Source organism: Zosterops lateralis (genome assembly GCF_965231275.1).
Source record: "Zosterops lateralis genome assembly, chromosome: 2".
Classification (NCBI taxonomy): domain Eukaryota; kingdom Metazoa; phylum Chordata; class Aves; order Passeriformes; family Zosteropidae; genus Zosterops; species Zosterops lateralis.
This window is the reverse complement of record NC_139763.1, coordinates 95,541,520-95,561,606: the sequence shown is the minus strand read 5'-3', so window position 1 is coordinate 95,561,606 and position 20,087 is coordinate 95,541,520. Positions and strand designations below refer to the sequence as shown.

Genomic DNA, 20,087 nt, shown 5'->3' with positions numbered 1-20,087 from the left:
GTCATACGTATGGGACCTACACGTAATCTATATGCTTTACACTAGCTTTCTGCATTTACTAGGTTAGAATGTAAACAAAGTGTAGCAATAGCGACAAATATTTATTCTACTGTAAATGACAAAAGAAAACAAAATTGAGCCTTGGGACATGCCCATTTTTACTGTAAATTATGATTCCATAACTGACTTGTAGTAAGCAGTGTTTCTGGCCCCTAAGTATTGCTGCCTTGTGTATTTTATTTAGTGTACAGTACTATAGGTGCATACTCTGGTCATTTTTCAAGCCATGTATTGTATCTGTTTTCTACTTCTTGTGAGCAAAGACTTTTGCTGTCCAAGGTGTAAATACTCAATGGGACTAGAACTGGCATGAAACTTCTCATTATTTTGTTCCTTTTCAAAGAAAGGCCCACCTGTGAGACGATATTTAACAGCACTCCATAAGGCTTCTGGCTTTTCTGTGGTGTTAGGGTATTTTATTTGGAGGGGTGGCAGGGAAACTAACTTAAGTGAAGTTAAAGAGAATAGATGATTGTGTACTGTGCTTTGTAGCGAATGCTGTCTCTCTCTCCACCTCTTCCCTTATCCTCCTGTATGTTGTGTGAGAGACTGGGTCAGACTATCACTCTCAGTGATAGGCATAACTCTTTGCTTTGTATATTTTCTTTCTCTTTTTTCTTTTTTTTTTTTTTTTTTCCTGCTGAAGGCATCGCACACTGTGGTGCTAATGTCTTTATTGAATGTTTTAGCCATTTTCATGGTGGAAGAATTTTATATTTATGCAGTTGTACAATTTTATTTTTTCTGCAAGAAAGTGTAATGTATGAAATAAACCAAAGTCACATGTTTGAAAATAAATCTTTATTTTAAACTTTATAAAAGCAATGCAGTACCCCATAGAATGGTGTTAAATGTTGTCTAAAGTGCAAAACTCTATGTTCTAACATGTAATAATAGCCAGGAGTACAGTGCTCTTGTTGATCTTGTATTTCAGTCAGGTTGAAACATTGGACAAATAAATGAATGAACACACAGTTCTGTGTGCGTGTCTGTTGCAGTGGGTGAGGTGGAGCCTGTTAGTCTTCCAGAATCTTGAAGAAGTACTGCACCTATTTCAAACAGAAAAAGCATCTTTATCATTCCCAGACAGTCTCAGCACAAGGGAGTTGACGTGTTTGAAACATTGAGCTGTTACACATCAGGGCTGATGTCTGGTAGCTTTACTTGTTTCCCCCTCTCCCTACCCTGGATGAGAGGCTGCTGTGGCACATGTGCCTGTGCCCATCAGGAACCCAAAAAGTCTCTTCCCCATTACTGCACATGCTCCGCCTCAGGAGACACTTTGTGTTCCAGACACAACACAACAGACACAAATGTCGATCCTCAGCGCAGGTTGGAGCTTCCAGCAGCCAGAAGGGAGGCTGCACACTGAAGCCACAAGAATTTTGGGGCAGCCACTTGCTCTGCATTGCTGCTGGGCTGGTGGCCAGGGCTGAGGACAGGCTGTGCCTGCTGGAGCTGCTCAGATGTGACAGAACGTGGCAGCTGGCTTCGTGCAGGAGTCAGGCTCACTTTGTGCTGCATGACGCAGATTACCAGGGAGAATTTCTCCCTGTAAAGTGACAAGACAGGACTACCTCAAGCAAGTGGCTTGATAAAGATTTCCTAATTGGAACACACAATCCTGGAAAAGCAAGATGCTAAACTCTTTGCCATCTGCTAGAAGGAAAAGCGTGGTTACGGTATGCTGTGGTGGTTAGTGCACCCTTTTAGCTGTTCCATGTTGTTCTCAAAGAGCAGGTGCCAGCAGAAATCACACCTCCAGCTCTTTCTTTTGCTGCTGTATGTTTATAGCCAGGATTTAAAAAGCTGTGATGAAAGCCCTAAAATACTCCCTAATGGAAGCTCCACCTGCAAAAAGAACTGCAGGAAAGCTGAGCCATTTTGCCTTCCAGCAGCTGTTGGGTTCCTACTGCTACCATTTTGGGTGGGGAGTGGGGACGTTGTTGCATGGCTCAAGGTTTGGTAGGATCAACTGCCCCTACAATTTGGTTCCTAGGTGAACAGTCTGTGACAATTAAAAAAAAAATCAACAAAAAACCTCAAACCAAAAAAAATTCCCAATTTTTAATTGTATAAGACCCAACTCATGGTTAGGTACTTTACTGCCTTTTAATTCTCTATATGAGTGCAAAGTCCAAGCATGAACTATTAAAAAAGATTCTGGCTTATTCCAGGGGTTGGGATGACCATTGTGGAAAACTTAAAAGTGCTTGTGTTCGCTTCAGTGAGCAAATGTGAAAAAGGGCTGGTGTAACGTACTCTTAGGAACTGCATATGAAATTAGGCAAAACCAAACCTTTACCCAACATCCCTGCCCAAATCACTTTCTCGTCCCACATCAGTGAAAGCAGAATGGCTGCTGAGATCACTAATTAACCAGGCAGGAAGGGCAGTAGCTATCCCAGCCACATGCCCTGCAGCCACCCACTGAAAAGACCCAGCTGGTCCCAGGCTTCCAGACAAGTCTGCTACCAAAGGACCACACCCCCAAAAGAAACGCCCTCCTCAGTGCACCTGCTCACACATCCCTTCCCCCCCTTAGAAATGCTGCTGTAATTTGTCAGACCTAGTGATACAGCACTTAGAAGACTGCAGGATGGTTAAAAAAATTCCCAAACAACCAAAGTCCAAGAAAACCTCACCCCACACCAGCAGGTTTAGACTCTCAGCTGGGCACCCCACTCGCCCAGTGGCACCAGTGCTTTGGGTACACAACAGCCTTGATATCAAAGTGACCTTTCACAAGTGTGCATTGCCTTCGAGATTCTTTATTTTAGTCTGTGCTCTATCCACTCTCCTCAGGAAGGCATTGCTTTCCTTACTGCCTAATAGGACATTACATTATAAACTGCCAGTCTGAACATTTTGTTCTTTCTGCCAGATTGATTCAGCATAGTTAAGTATAATTGTAGCCATTAAAGTGAATTTTATCTCCCTTTTTGTTATAGGGGACACCTGCATTTCATAAGAGAGACACACAAAAGCACTAGGAAAATAAAAAGTAGAGACACACACATATTCAACAACACAAGCCTTTAAGGCTGTGTCTGCACAAACACTCGCACTAACACACACCAGCTATCAATTTTACAGCTCTGAGCACTGGCACTTCTGGACTTCTGTTCCCAGCCTGGCCAAGGGCAGGTGTCCAGCATGGGCCAGGCACAACCCTTGGCGTGGGTGGGGAGCTGTGCCAAGAGCAAAGAAAAAGGCCAATTGCAGTGGAATCGGCTTCTTCCTAGGTAATAACTCGTGTCCAGCCTCAGCCTGGGGTGCTGATACAACTGCTGCCACTACAGGCCCATTTCCCTGCCATGAAGCAGGTTTAAAAGAGCTGAGTCAACTCCCACCCCTGCCTGGGCTGCCTCAGCTGGAGCTGCGTGGCTGCCCCTGGGATTTAGGCACTGATCCACCCCTGCAGCACACACTGACACAGGTGAATGCTGGCCTTGCCCAATGCCTGCTCACTTGCCACTAGCTACAAAAGGATTTGTGCTATTTTAGTCTCCAAAATCCCCTTGATTGTGTGCAACCAATTTTCTCAGGCTAGGCTGTACAACCTCAGTTTACTTACAACCTGTACAAAATCCCTTCCTCCTCAATTAGCTTTTATTGGATTGTTCAAGATCCACAGAGACTGTACTGGCAAGGCTCAGACATCAGAACAAGCAACACTGCATTTCATACATTGCACAAAACCAGGTGCCAGTATGTTCTCTTTATTTATAATTACCTTTATGTGGGTCAGCTGCCACCCAGCTCCCAGTAAAACCAGTTAAGAGCTGGCATATCTGTGGTATGCAGGAAGGATGCCTCTCTCTAAGAACCTCACCCTCAGGAGCATGGCAGTGTTGGACAAGAACCACCAGAACTTAGCTACCCATCCCATGACCACAGCTATGGTGTTATGAGAAGAATCAAGACTTCAGAAGAACCAAGATTTCAGCACTACCAAGAGATCTGGGGTGCCCCCATCTTATGGGGCTCCAGCTGGAGACACCTTGAAGAACCCCCATTCTAAAAGCACCAGATCCTTTTCCAAGAGGATGCAGGATTTGGTGACACCTTGCATCAAGCATCTGGATGGAGATTAGATACTCCAAAATATCCTGTATTTTAGGAAATACAATTACTCTCTTTCCCAAAGTCTGAGCATAGTCCAAACCATAGAAAAGGGAACGGTGCCAGTACAGAACATCTGAACAAGCCTCACATTTGACCAAGGGCAAGGTCAGCCTCTCTGAGCCAAGCACACACCTCTGATCTTTACAGGATCCAATGGTGACAGAGCACAAATCCACACCAGGAGCTGATTTGAAACCAAACAAACACATTTCACAGATGCCACCCAAATGCCTTTCCAATGATGCTAACATTCAGGTGTGGCCACTGTTTCCCAGGGATGAGACAGGATCTAATTTAACATCAGTACTCCCCTTGCAGATCCCAGGAACCATCTACCTGCTTTGCAGCATGCAGCTATGCCCTCTCTAGCTCCTGTTCAGGGACAAATAGCAATAATGCTCAGGAAGTAACAACGGGTGAATAACCATGACCTTCTGGCTCTGACCCCATAAACTGCTTCACTGAGGAGGAGCTGAGAGCTGCTTCAATTCCATGAAATCTGACTTCAGTCACACTCACTCCCAGCAAAACTCACGTTAATGAAGTTGGCTGCTCTCTCTGAGCCCTTCACATTACCAGAAAGTTTCAGGAGCTAATACAGCAGGCAGTAACAAAATCCAGTCTAATGCCCTGGCTGAGCACAAGCAAGTATCCTCTAAACAATGTGTGCCCTAAGTGCACAGGAAGACCAGGCAAAATTATAAAGAGGGAAGCAAATCAAGTGAGACAGCCAGTTTTCCAAGGGAGAGCAGAAGATCTTGTTATTAACACAGGGCCCTGCACAGGCACAAAGTGTGCTGAAGATTCCAAGTGTAAGAATTACAGGCACTTACAATTTAACTCTCCTGTCCAGAAAACAACACAATCAGTAGTGCTGATGAGAGAGAGATGCCTGCTGAGCAGCTTTGCAGTCAGAGCTTTTGTCTACAGGCCAGACCCTGGCACACCTTGGGCTGTAGCAGCACTCCAAACAGGTAGAACTGCAGCCTCAAAGCCAGCACTGTAAGGGTACCTCAACTCTTGCTCCCCTGGGCTGGCAGTTTTTGGTAAGAAATCCTGTTAGTCTCCTTCATGGAAGAAGCCAGGGGGCTGACAGGGTGACACACTAGCAAGAAAAGGGCTGAGTTCACAGATTCACTTCTCATCCATCACCAGAAAAGTGACAGTAATTTTCAGTCCTTCCTCATCTCTGCAGAACCAAAACTGGCAGCTGGGAGATGGAAGCCTTTTCCATCCCTGTATCTATTTAGAGCCTGTCAGGAATCTTGGTGCCTTCCATGCAGCTAAACAGACACTCACCAGCACCCCCTCCCCAAAACCACCACAACAGTCTCCTTGGCCAGTGTAAGCATCCAGGCACACGATCCAGAGTCCTTGCTGACCCAAAGCATCAGTACACTCTCCCTAAACATTTAGATTCAAAAAATTTTTACATTTTTTCTCAGTCTGAGGTCACAAGTAGGAAATAAAAGGCTTTTTTTGCCCATTAACATTGGTTTGTACATCTGCACAAACTCACCAATGCTAAAGTTCACTCGGCTGATTCACACGACTAAATCATTAGATTAACACACCAAAACCCCCATGGATTCATACCATCCTTTCAGCTACAAACACTCCAGAAAGAAAACTGGTTGTCAAAGAAGATAGTCTACTTACTTACTATTGTATGTGTTCTGAAATTAAAGAGTTATTTTCCTGCACAAATCTGAAGAGGGTTTAATTTGTTAAAAAAAAGGGCCAAATTTATCACTCCTGCCTCTCTCCAAAGTGTCACACAATGTAAGAAATAAAGCCAGCCAAGCTGTCCAAGACAGAAAAACTTGTATACATGCACTTCAACTAGCCAAACCAAATTCTTAAGTAGAGCTGGGATAAAAGCCTCTGCACAAAAAACCCCAATCTTGCAACAGAAGGTTTTAGTACATAAACACTACAGGGTAACACAGAGTACACTGTGCATTTATGTTTTGTGCTGTTAACACAGTCACCTTAAAAACTATGTATGGTTATGTTCAACTCCAAAAACACAGTGGAAGAGAAGGGCAAGGGAAGCTATTTGAAAATTTTAACAATAAAATAAAAGATCAGAAAAATGTGAATTCCAAACAGGACAGAAATGAGAGGACAAGACAGTAGTTCATTATACCACAATCAAAAATACCAAGAAAGTGAGTTTTATGCTACTTACTCTATGAAAAATAAGTGAACTCTGAAACTACTTTAAAATAAGGTGTTGTTTTTATGTGTAACTACTGTGCTGACTCAGATCACTGATTTCTTAAGCATAGATACTTGTAGATTTACCATGAAGGTACAGGTTCATTGAATCTTCTCAGTCCCCATCATAAGCCAACTGCTCTGTAGTTGGAGCTGAACATATTAGTTCAGAACTCTCCCAGATGGAGTTCTGCTTTTTATTGAGTAACATCTTTGGTCACCAATGGAACACATCAATGGCTTGGGAGAGCCACTGGAATGAAATTAAGTGTAAGATCCCATCTCCCATCAGATGTGACAAACTCCAACATGACAGCAAGTACTGCTTTCCTGAGGATCCCAAGCAGCTCACTGAGTGATCAGGATCACTTCCTCTGCACTTCACACACATCCTGAGGGACACTTGCTTGCCTGCCTCACAGTCAGGACTTGCTGTGGAGGTCTCGTAGGACACCCTTGAAGCAGCGAGCTGAGGTGAGACAAGACACCCTAAGTGCACCACAGGTGTCAGTGCAAGCTGCAAACACATCCCAAGCACTGGAAAAAAACACTGGAAAGGGCCCCTGCTGCTCATACCTGCAGTATCTAAGTAAAGGATGTGCTCGTTCAGGCCAGAGGCATTGCCAATGCTGAGCAAAGTTTCTCCAGCCTGCTCATGGAGCACTGACAGTCATGGTCCTCATGAGCTACTAGGTTATGGCCAAGAGAGGAAGAAATGATCACACAGAGACAAGAACATGTTTTCCAATCACATCACAGATTCAAGCGAGGATGAATGCAGCAAACAAATAAAAGTAGAAAACAAAGTAGAAGGCACCCAGCATTTAAAGGCCTTCTTGAGCAATGGTAATGTTGACCAGATTATTATTTGTGCTGGAGACCCAGTAGGGTCTCATTGCTACACATGGCAAGAGTGTTAAAATTACAGAGATGAGACAGCAACAAAATATCCTGAAAGAAACTACCAATCACAGGCATCACCAGGAGGGGCCTTGCATGCACCATCACAAGCCCCTGTGCCTCACTGAGCTGACAGGAAACATCCCACCAAACTAATGGCATAAATTCCCCAAGGATAATGGTCAAGTACCTTCTGAGAGATGTCACTGAATCTAGAAAGCTCCACTTCCCTGTGGAATGGGGCAGTATTAAAAGGCCCAGAGTTTGTTTTGAGTCTCATCAGGTTTCAGTGACTTCAACATCACTGATGAGTGTTGAACCATGCACTGCCATGGCAGAACTGGACTCGACACCTCAGTGATCAAGTTACTATTCAATGGCTGGACTAAGGCTACCTGAGGAAGCCCACAGTTCTCAGTTTGTGGCTGGATAGTCTTGGCACACTGTCTCTCCCCAGCACCAATGTAGAAGGAAACCTGCCCACTTAGCAACTCTGAATACTTCAGAGAGAACTGCCTTTTGCTCAGAGACTTGCTGACATATGTCAGTGTATCTCAGGAATAGCTGTGGATGCTTCATTCCTGCCTATGTGCCAGTGTACTTAGGGGTTAAAGATGAAGAATGCAGCTCTTACTGAAACCAGAAGATGCTGGGTGACTTCGAGGAGCCCTAGACTACAGCCAACATCCCTTCAGGTGACCACTGCCATCCTGTTTTGTGTTTGCACAGCTGCTAGCACAGGACCAACACAGTGTCTAAGCCCTCAGCACTACCATGTTTAGTGGCATGGGACTATGCTTTGAATCATTAGCTATTATTAATTACGAAAGAAGAAGTAGTTTCTAGAGGATGACAAACTCTAAACTCAATATATGCCACAGTATTAGCATCTGTGACAGACAGGAAACCTTATTCACAGTTTCCTATCCATACTAACACATTAGGCTTCACGTTTTCTCTCCCATGTTTCACAAATATCCCAAGACATGTATGAAAACAGATTACTTAAATTCTCCTCTTAATCACTGCTGGTTGATGGCTGTCAGTGAAGAAAAATGCACTGAAAAGGGAAGGGGTAAACCCTACCCAGGAAGCACCAGCAGAGCTAATCATTTGTCTGTTTGACCTCTGAGACAGAGGTGGGAGGTGCAGCTGGTTGAGGTTAATAACAGGAAATCACATCAGAATTTCTGTGCATCTCAAAACACGTGTATTATAGAACAACGGTGTTTCTCTTACCCCCCAAATTAAGGTGCAGGGCCCCTTGCTGCAGAAATTAAGGATATTCTGAGTTTCTACATGGCTGTACAACTACAGCATGCCCTTACTGCTCTTGCTGTATAAGCTGTTCCCCTGGGGGGTTTTTTATCTTCTTTGCTGTAGTTTGCCCATGGTGCAGCTGAGTTGCAGCCCAACTGTCGTTCTGCTTCAGCTGGAGGAAAAGGAGAAATGGAAAAAAGACCTGGGCTTTTTGGTTAAAAATGAGAACATGCTGAGGGAAAGAGAGAAGGCAGCAGTCTCAAAGACACAAACTGGGCCTCAGATGAGTTATCAAGAGGTGTCACGCCTTCCCTCCACCTTGACCTCCCCTCCACAAAATTACTTTGCTCAGCGCAACACAAACACGTGCCAAGAGCCAAGCCCTGTTTATCACAGAGGTTACCTTCAGGATCAGGTGAAACTTAAAGAGCTTTGGCAGCTGCTTGGTTCACACTCATTAACTTCTTCTCTCTGGCACTTATAAACCTCAGACTTGGCAGAACAAGGGGTAACTGGACCTCGGATTTTACCCAGAAGTGGAAGCACAAGAGGTGAACTATTTCACAACTCTGTTTAAACAAGTTCCTCGTTTAGTTTGCCTGTCTAGCCCACAAGTATAATAATTATACAACCTATGCTCAAAACGAGGCTGCACGTGACCTAATAATACAATAGTCTTCAAAAGAGGAATTATCAACATCTCCAATATCTATCCATCTATTACAGCTATTTTTAATTCTTAATTTCCTTCAGATAGGCTTCAGCAGAAGGATTACTTAATTCTCTGTACAATTATATATACAGCATCAGGAAGCATTGTGAGACAGCATTCCAGTACTGGATAACATGTTCTGCTACGCAAAAACACCACCAAGTAAGATTAAGTTTTCCTACACTCCAGATTCTTTCCAACCTGTTCCCACAGCTGTTGAATAAAAGTCTCAGAAAGTTTAAATGGAGAAGCACTTGAATCATAATAACCATTATCTGACAGATCTCCCTAGAAATCATCTTGTACCAGGGGAGACTGAAATTTCCAACTGACAGACAAAATAGCTACTGCTCAGACGAAAACTTAGGAGAAAAAAGTGCTAAAGCCAACCTCACCCAAACCACTCAATCTTTATTACTTTTCACTGGGAACGGTGAAAAGCATTTTACCCTGGATTATGCAGCTCAATATGGGCCTCTAATAAAAGACTTTGTTGCAAAATTGCTGTATGAGTGAGTGAAACAATGGCTTCTTTATTAAAATATTTTAAAGACTCCTGAGGGAAATGCGGATGGCTGAAATGCCCTCAATGAAAGGTTCATTGCCATGCTATGCACTTCTGCTGTGTAATGTTTTACAAGCTGGGCTGCTCTGTGAATGGGGAGAGTTAGTTCTCGGCTGGCAGAGGCAGCTTGCATAATACCAGACAAGTTAATCGGTAACAAGCAATGCAGGAGACCTTTGTTCCAAGTGTGACACACACAAATTCCACACTAAGCACATTGACGCTTCTGAGAGTTACTCATTGACATGCTTTATTAAATTGCTTGGACTATACCTCAGTCCACCAAAAAGGACTAGTTTAACAGAGCTACATCCTTCTGATGCCTTCCATCCTAAACTGTTGCATTTAACCTCAGCTCATTACTGGTATGGAAGCATTTCCAGGGTGGATGAGAGCGAGCACCCTGCAGCACACCCACATGTCCAGACAATGGCAGTGGGCAGCCAAGGAGGCAGCACACAGGAAAGGGCAGGTTGGCAGCCAGGAAAGTGCTTCTGTAACGGGAAGTGGTTATGGAAGCATGTGTTGTGTTCCGCCCCCCCAAAGCCAATGCTACCCTGTCCACTCTGAAGAGTTTGCTAAAATACCACCCTGCCCTCAGCCTCCCTGAACAAATGGAAAGGGAAAGGAGAAATAAGACATGCGTCTCCTGGCACAGTCTGGAATGCCAGACCAAGGACAGCTGGTCTCTAGCAGGTGGAATACACACTGTACCAAAAGCTTAGGAACAGCACAGCTCTTAACACTCGGCAGAGCAGTCTGAGGAAAACTATCACGGTTTCCATTGTCCACAGCACCAGCTGGACAACACTTCTGCTGAACTGAACCATCTCGTCAGTGCTTACTCTACAGTATCACCTCCCATCTCCCCAAGGCCAGATTCAGGCAGCTGAACTTCCAGTCAGAGCTGTGTGAGCCTCTGTCCAGCAGATCACCGTAGCTGATCTGTCCCCAGGTGATATTATTTGTCTGCTTTAATGCCCTAGGAGCAGTAAGCCAGTCTCACTGGTGCAGTCTCACTGGTGCAGTCTCATTGAGCAAAGGAACAAAGAGCCTCCAGCAGTTTGTTGCACAGTCTGCCAGTCCCCAGCCCTACACTTGACTACACTTACCACGGCACAGCTGAAATTCAAAGAAGTGATAAGGAAAAAACCAACCATCATGACAGCTCTCTCAGAAGACAGATGAAACCCACTCTTCTTTGATAACAGCAAAGTCATCCCCCTTTGATAGGTTATTTTCATGTCTGTGAGCGCCATAAATAGCTCTGAGACAAGGGAGAAGGCCAGAAAACGATACTCGAGGAGGTCCTCACTCCTGCCTGTCTGGAAAGCTGCCCATGACACTGAAAATTGACACGTCTCTCCACGGTGCCGATGCCCAAGGAGGAGCCTGACGCACCCGGCAGCCATGCGGTGGCACACACAGCTCCAGCGCAGAGAGCACCCGTGGAGACACAAGATTGGGAAGGCAGTGGGCACATCCCCCACTCCCACGGAAAGTGGCTTCAGAGATCACCCCCTCTGAAGCTCCACTTGCAGCCTAGCAGGCACACTAAGGCACGGGTAAGCACGCACCCGCAGCAATTGTCACGATACTGTCCAAGGATTAGTCACCTAATAACAGCGTCGCCCTCGGCAACACAGAGAAAAGAAGGCTGTTTCACCTAGAACTCAAGTTTTATCCATCCCACAGCAAATCTTTTTTCATGCTTATCTCGCTCAGGGCAGCATCCTCTCCTTGCGTGTCTAAGTACACAGATGCACAAACACATCCATGACTATTAAGGACCTGGTAGTTATGCAAAGAAACCCCATGAGACTGACTGATTGCCCCAACACCATGGCACAGGAGCACAAAGCCAGTGTGGGTGGCTCAGCAGGCTGCACTGCAATGGAGAGACCTTTCTATCATCCCCAGAGTGTTTTTCTGCACTGCAAATGCCTTCATGAAACTGCCCACACATACAAAAAACCAAAACCAAAACCTTGAACTGCACAGTATGAGCAACAAGTTACAGGCAGAGCATGCAAAATCCCAGACATTCTGGTTTTATCATAACTGTAGTTCTAGGCTACCAGATTTTAAATTATGTGGTTTCCTGCATAATCTGAAAGGTACTGAGCCACTTGAGACCCAGGGAACTGAGGTGTGTGTACAGCACCACCTCCTGTGGGAAGTTTTACTCACTGTAGTTTCAGTGATGCAAATAAGGCCTTTATAACTCACTTTTAATTTGCCTTCACTTCTTTAAAGAGGGACACAAACTGTGAAGTGTGGTAGCCACAATACCTTGTATCACTACTTCGATTAAGAACTATTCCAGGAATGATCAATTTTAAGGAAATTTCTTTTGTCTAGAGAATGATGATTCATCAGATCAAATGGTTTGCAAGCTTCTATTTCAACAAGATATTTATCAGAAATGTTCCTCAGGTCAAAGACAGTGGGTTGAGAAACAGAATCACCTTTCACCACATGTAGATGACACATTTCTAGTCTGCTAAACAGAGCAGTTCCTTGGCATATAAAATATGCATGTTCCAGTCCTGGCTCCACCTGACTCAGAAGGAACATGAGAGTAGCTGAGTACTGCAATTGCTTTCTCCAAATCACACCTGCTTTCTACAAAACATAAAAAAAACTTGACAAGAGGTAGAGCTGTACCTGCTTTGAATGTGGGAAACAAATGCAACCACTTGCTCTGAATCAGTGTCCTACACAACATCAGCTGCTGGTTGAACCTTCCATCATGAAACTGCATCATCTCACAAATACTCCATTGCTATCAGTCTCCCTTCTCTACTCTTCCTCCTTTCTTTCCTCTTCTCATTAAAATGGGAAACTGATGACAAGGCTGAGAAAACAGACTGTTCTGAGCTATTTGTGTCTATCCATTGTCACTTGTAAAAATACATTTTGTACTGATAAGAGGACACACAAGTCTATGAAGTGAATAAATAAGTGCCTGACCCAGTTAGTCAAACAACTCATCTAAGAGATTTCAGGGCAATATTCCTATTCCCATATCATTAAACCAGGAATAAAAAGAGCACTTACAGCTCTATAAATGAAAACACTGATTCTTCTACTGTGACTAGTCGCATTTAAGGCTCAGCTGCATCTCCCCTCCTTTCTTGAGCCAAAGTGAATTATTCATTAATTCTGGTATTTTTTAGTCACTGCCTAAAATGTGAAGTAGTTTGTAGAACAAAGACAGGAGTTACGGGTTATACTGGTGGGAACAAGTGCTCGTATTTACTTTTGGGGTTGGTTTGTTTGTTTGAGGGGGTTTTAAGATTAAAAGTGAACTTTCCTTTTTTCAGATCCACGGAAAAGAGGTCTAAGAGAAAAACATTGAAAAACTGCTGTACTACATTATTTAAGTAGAGTGTTTTAAATTAGGTGCACAAGCTGACCCGTATATAGTTTATTAGTCCTTGTTGTTCCCAAGACTGTTGTTCTGTATCTTTCACAGAGTACTCCTTAGTCATGATTTTTCGGAGAAAGGTCACAACCTTGCCCTTCCTAGAGACAGTCAATGAAGTACAAAACACCAAAGCCACCTAGAGTTTGGCTATTAACTTCAGGAAGCATTTCATCTAATCCTCAAATTAATCCTCATCTCCTCTAAGAAGTCTCCACTTGTGGACAATGAGACAGTAGCTGCCATTGCAGATTCTTTAAATTACAGCTAGACCTGAAACTGGGTGATGAAAACTGCAGAGAAGGGTGGAGAAGTCTTAAGATAAACAGTGTCTGTCTTAAAACACCAGAGTTCTCAGGAAGGCACCAGTGTGTTCCCTTCTACAAGGGAACATGCTTCCGTTGTGCTTCCATAAACACTATGCATTTAAGGCCCATCATAGAACACTTGGTCAACCAGGGATCTCCCGTTCCATCTCCATTTGGTTCTGGAAGTCCAAAAGTCACAAGGCCAATTAATACACAAATCAACCTATTCAGCTTTCTATATGCAATGTCAACAGCAGCAGTTCCTCCACGTTTCCTCCAGGATCCCTCGGGCACTGCAGGCCCTGCACACACCCTGTGTGCACACAGGACATGCAGCCACAGCAGGAGTCAGGACTGTGGCAGGAACATCTAATAAGCTGCTTTAGCATTGACAGTGTAAATACTCCACACATCAACCACCAGGTACAGCCAAGGCTTTCTTTGCACAAACCCACTGTACTCAATTCAAAACCTACACTGCTTTATTTACTCACTAAACAACATTGAGCGATGTCCTTTACAACTGCTGGCTTAACCTGGGCTGTTACAGAAGAAACTACAAATTGATCAACGGCCATGTTCTGCACACAATTATGCCTATGGGAAAAAATATCTTAGATCCCTTTCCCAAAAAAATATAATCAATAAACAACTGCTAAAATGATCAGACTGCAACAGGAACTGCAAGGTGTGTAGCCAGAGTAATACTAGATCAACAACTTCGGTTATGACTGAGCTGTGGGATTCAAAGGACAAACACACGTAATGGAGACCCTTCAGAAAGAATGCCAGCCTCAGTTTTTGTTTTGGAGAAGCAATTCTTACCTCATTTATAGCAGCTCTAAACTCAATTTAAACAACAGGCCAAATCTGCTTTGCATCAACATAAAGTCAACAGACTGTGGAAAATTCTGATGCAGTATTAAAATGTTCTTTGAGTGTTGGCCTGTTTAATTTTTCCCTTACAGGCTATGCCTTTTGTTCTGCCACTGGAAAAACCACAGCTGAGGAACTTCAGGCATGTGATGAAAAATATCTGTTTGTATGTATACACTCTAAGGGAACAAACTAAAAGTTGTCAATTTTTACTGACATCTTGAAAATGCTCAAAAAACCCTGCAACTTTGTTTATTCTGGTTTCCATTCTCAATGCTGAATTTCACTAGTCAATGCCTTAAACTAGATGGAATTTCCCAGCAAAAGCACTTTAACTCACAGGTTATTTCATGGAGGAAGATGGTGATGAAGTTAGCTCTTCCTCACTCCCCCATGAAACCACCATTTTGGCAATGTAAAATTATCTAAGTAGGACAACACTTGCTGCTCCATGATTCTGCTATACCTGACAGCAAAGCACTCACAAACACATTGAGATGGCAAAAAATAAACTGTGCAAGCACTGGAAATGCATCTCCATTGACAAAGAGATCCATCAAAGATTACACACCGCCTCAACTCACTGCTATGGACCTTAGTTTTGAGGCACAGAATTAAGTGAATGAGCTTGTTCTGGTTTTCATAGTGAGTATTTCTGTCTTTACAAATTCCCTTAATTTAACATTTTCTCATTTTATTGGACTTTAATGAAGGCATACGAAGGCAAAATCAAATAATAATTAGTAATTTAATACAAAACACAGGAAATATCAACTGATGTGCGTAAGTATAACTGTCTACAAATAAACCTGGGCCATATCTGGAGGATTTGAATCCCTAGGGCCTGTAATATTCCAAGCTCAGTGTAGTGACAATCTACATGAGGAGTCAGGGTGGTCATCCAAGAAAGGGCTATGAAAGTGTCCCTGCAGAAGCACTGTTAGGTACTGATATTCAGACCCAAGGACACGTTCAGATGAAGAGAAGACTCTTGAGTTTCAGTACATTGAATGAATTACATTGTACTACGATCATTCAAGAAAACTGCATGGATGAATTTTTTTACAGTATCATAGTTAACTGAGTCAAAAACCTTTAATAACTCTCTCTTTTTGTGCCTAGTCTGGTCTACAACACAGCTACTCCACACAGAAAACACTTACTGGCTTAAAAGAGTGTCAACAGAAGCATTTCACTTTACAACTGCCTGAGATATATGAGAACATGTTTGTCTAGCAAGCCTTACCTCTAAAAGTCCATCTTCAGGCAGGTCTGTGCAGTGAACAGCATTCTGAATCTTGTCCTTCCCAAAGACAGCACGCAGAGTGCCCGGTCGGAGGTGACGGGCTAATGCCTATTGAACACAAGCAAACCAAAACACCTTTGTGAACCACACTGTTTGTTTGTATCAGGCATGCAAGAGAACCATATAAAATAAAATATAATTATGCTATTAAAATATGTGTAGTATATTAAAATATGTGTAGTACACTATAAAAGAAAACACAGATTGAAAGCAGCCCTCAGGAGGAGGACTTGGGGATGTTGGTGGACAAGAAGGTTGACACAACCCAGCAACATGCCAGTTGTATCCTGGGCTGCATCAAAAGGAGCATGGCCAGCAGGGCGAGGGAGGGAATTCTCCCCCTGCTCTACTCTGATGAGACTCCACATGGAGTGATACATCCAGCTCTAGGGCCCCCAACATAAGAAGAGTGTGGACCTGTTGGAGTGTGTCCAGAGGAGGCCCATGAATGAAACACCTCTCCTGTGACGAAAACCTGAGAGAGCTGGGGTGGTTCAACCTGGGAAGTCTCCAAGGAAACCTTAGAGCAGCCTTCTGGTACCTAAAGGGGGCTATGACAGAGCTGGAGAGTGACCTTACTAGGACAGGTAGTGATAGGGCAAGGGTGAATGGCTTTAAATTGAAAGAGAGCAGGTTTAGAAAAATATTAGGAAGAAATTCATCACTTCGAGATTGGTGAGACACACTGAGATGGGTTGCCCAGAGAAATTGTGAAAGCCTCATCCTTAGAGGTGTTCAAGGACAGAACAGATGGGGCTCTGTACAACTGGGTCTTGTGGAAGGTGTCCCTGGCTATGGCAGGAGGGTTTGGAACTACTTGATCCTGAAGATCCCTTCCAACCCAAACGATTCTATGAGTCTATAAAGAGAGAAATTCTATAAAGAGAAAACCTGCACTACACACATAAAAAACTGCTGAAAAAACATGACCAAGACTATGAATATCTGCTTGAAATTGGGCCAATGAAACCATGTTGGGTGGCATACAGGACTCTTCATATTGCAGCTACACCTTACTGGTACTTGTATTAACACAGTTGGCTTATGCTGAGACCTTTGCAGCTCTGAAGCACAGGATGTGCTATCCATGAGCAGACACAAATGTGCTGCCTTGCAGATTGCTTCCCTTAACACAGAGCTACTTGTTTCAGAACCCGACATTTGTGAAGTCCAGCTGCTGAACAACCTCTCAGTCTTCTCCTTTGACATCCTGACTAGTGCCAACACCTGATCCCCTCTGAGGATCAATCCAGACTCTACATCTTTCTTTGTTCTTTGAAATTAACATTTCAATACTCTTCCTCATCTACAATGCCAAATACCTCTCAGGCATCTCAGAGGCCTTTTTACTACAGCAGATATTCAGGTCCTGAGGTAACAACATTCCTCCCCTACATCTTTACTGTGGTATTTCTCTTCAAACCCTGGAGGACTGCCTTCCTTGGCTCTCCCCTCCATCATACCCTTTCCTCCAAGCCACAATGAAGTCCTGCTGTACTTCTCTGCACTATCACCTTGCACTGTTGTCTTTTAACCCCTTTCCTATGCCATGTATGCACTTAGCCTCTCTACTCAACACCGTAGAGGCTCTTCTCCAAGATCTATCTAATGCACAATGAAATTAACCCAGTTTTCCCTCCTTAAAACCCTTTGGATGTTCTCCCACGAGTGCCTGTGAGGGGACACGTGAATGACAAGCTCACAATACAGCCACTGAACAAAGAAAAGAACTCTTTCTTTACAACAAAGCCTTCATCAGCCCCTTTCTGAACAGGCACTGGGTACATTAGGGTGTAATCCCTTTGGAAGTGGCCAGTGCAGTTTCACTGTGCCACTCCCGGTGTTTGTTTCAGTGTCACAGTTGGAGGTTACTGTTCCCACCTCTGAGTCATCAAACTGGATTGTCCAAGCATTTCTTAACTTTCAGTGTCAAATGGGTTCGAATTGACCTCATCAGTAGCTCTTAGCTGACCTGGAAAACCTTGCACAGGTACAAATGAGAACCAGTCCAGGATGCACAGCCTCTTCTGGAAAGGCAGTGAATATTTTAAGCTAGTCCCTAACGACCTCACAAGAGCATTATCTGACAACAACACCCTTTGTCCACTTTCCAGCTTCGCCCATTGTTTACATCTCACTACCAAACTGAGACAATTGGATTTTAAGGGCAAGAACTTCTTATAGCTCAGCAAGTCCTAAATATTTTCCTGTCATAACAATTAACGATTATTATGATCTGTTACCCACCCGGAAGACAATTAAACTACTTTAATGCTTGGAGTCTGTATAACTCAAAACATGATACGAGTTTCAGTTCCTCATTGTTACTCTGTGTACATCACAGGTTATACAAGATCTTTTGATATGAATGTCAAGGACATTTGAATAAGACACTCAACATCAAACGAATTTTGCTTCAGAGGAAAGTTTTAAGAGTTTCACTTAAAAAAAAAAAAAACCTCTTCTACATGGTCCTCATTAAAGGCTTGAGATAAGGAAGTCTGCTGGAGAAACAAAAGTCACATGCCAGTTACCTACAACTATGTGACACTTTAATCAAGCCTTCCTTCAAGCAACTGTTGATTGCAGTAATAACTAGCTGTCAGGAAGCCGGCAATAGCACTGGAGCTTTCAATCATTTTAATGAAAGTTTGGGAATACTAGAAAAAATCATCATGGCTATGAAACCCTTGGAAACAATTTAGAAACAGCTCACGTCTAAAAAGCTAAAGCTTGGTATTTTATATTCTGTTTAGTTTCTATCTATCAAAAACTCTTTTGCTCAAACTGCTCTGTCCTCCAACAGGTCCAGAAATGCTGCTTCTTATGAAAATTCCACAAGATTTTCCTTGACTCATCTTCTTCATCAAACCCTTTTTTTTTTTCTTCTCTTCTCTCTGTTTTTTAAGAGCAGCTTTGGTCTTCTGACTTACCATTTATCCTAACCATCATTTCTACTTCACAACTTCATGACAAAAGACATGTTTCTTCCTGTGAACTCACTGTCTCTCACTAACATGGGCAAAAGCTCCTGCTGTTGCACTGTGCAATCTCCTGTTCTTCCTTCCATTTTTCAACACAGGTTGCTACACATTCTAGTACCCTCCTGGAACTCTTGCACAAGGAAGGATGCATTCTGTTCTGCCCGGGATTGCAATGGATCAGAAATGCTCAAAGGTAGGTCCTTCAGCACTTCACACTGTTAGCAACTGATTAATAAGAATCTAAATAAGCCTTTCTTGCCATTAGTTAACCAACATGATGAAACAGTTTCTGCTTACATTTATATAGCCAAAAACCAGTACAGTAACTGTCAATTCCAAAGTTCTATTATTCCACTGCTTTTTCATTACACCACTGAGGAATAATGAGGAAACAAGGCCTCTGTAAATGATGGAGACACAAATAGCTGTACGGCTCATATATTGTGTCCCTTGTATATGCATGGCTGGAAATCTTGGGAAAGTTTCAGGGAAGAAGAGAGTTCATTATGGAACTTATTGCTCATAGCAAGTATTAATACACACTCTTCTGGTCCATGACAGGAATCATATCAACCATTTTATTTATACAGCCTCATCTGTCACAACAGGGAGATACAAACAGAGGGCTTTGGGTTGGTTTCCCCATGCCCCACCATCCGCTTTTAAATCTTTTTCCTAAGCTTTTGGCTGAATCTAGTTTCTGAAGTATGTGTTTTGTACAATGGTTTTCAGAATTTATTTGAAAGGAGTTGAGAGTGGGGTGATGGAGGAGTTAAGAGCAGCTGCAGCTCCACCATATGCATTAGAGGAGACTGATGTGTGTGTGCTGGAGCTCTGTGTGCAGTTGTAAATGAGGATGAAACAAAACTGATACCTCACACAAGATGACACTATGGCAAAACAAACCAGACCTGCTGTACCAAAAAGCTTCACCCTCTTTGGTCTTATTCAGCAGGTTATTTGATCACCCCTTACAGTTGTGCTTTGATCTACAGATAGCCTTTTAAAGATCCTTATCCCATGCAGAGATACTGATGCATGTATTTCATGCTTCTCTTTAACATGTAACTGTGTCCCATGTAACACTTCCTGCATGAAGTACTTAGCACATTTCTAAAATTTTTCTATTTCTACACAAGTGAAAGGAAACAAAAATGTCACCAGTGCCAGTAATATGTCAAAATCAAGCTGAAAAATTCATAAACCCGTTCATATGCAAAGCTTATTAACTGCTGGGTTTTTTTCACGGGCTGAATGGAAGTTACATAGAATAGCAACATGTATTCCAGCCAAAACTGCAGATTTCAAGAAAATTTAGCACAAACTGCAAATTTCAAGAAA

The 20,087-nt window shown here is 43.1% G+C and overlaps 1 protein-coding gene across 2 annotated transcripts in view; it reads right to left on the bottom strand.

Moving 5' to 3' along the window:
- Positions 1 to 647: 647 nt before the first annotated feature.
- Positions 648 to 20,087, bottom strand: part of NME7 (NME/NM23 family member 7) — an 88,018-nt gene continuing 68,578 nt past the window's right edge. For both annotated transcript variants that reach the window (XM_083854512.1, XM_083854511.1), the window contains exons 11-12: positions 15,703 to 15,810; positions 648 to 1,109 (exon numbers count right to left, since the gene is read on the bottom strand). In XM_083854512.1, the coding sequence (XP_083710638.1) occupies positions 1,077 to 1,109; positions 15,703 to 15,810 (141 nt within the window). In that variant the 3' untranslated portion in view covers positions 648 to 1,076. The remainder of the gene's footprint in view (positions 1,110 to 15,702; positions 15,811 to 20,087) is intronic.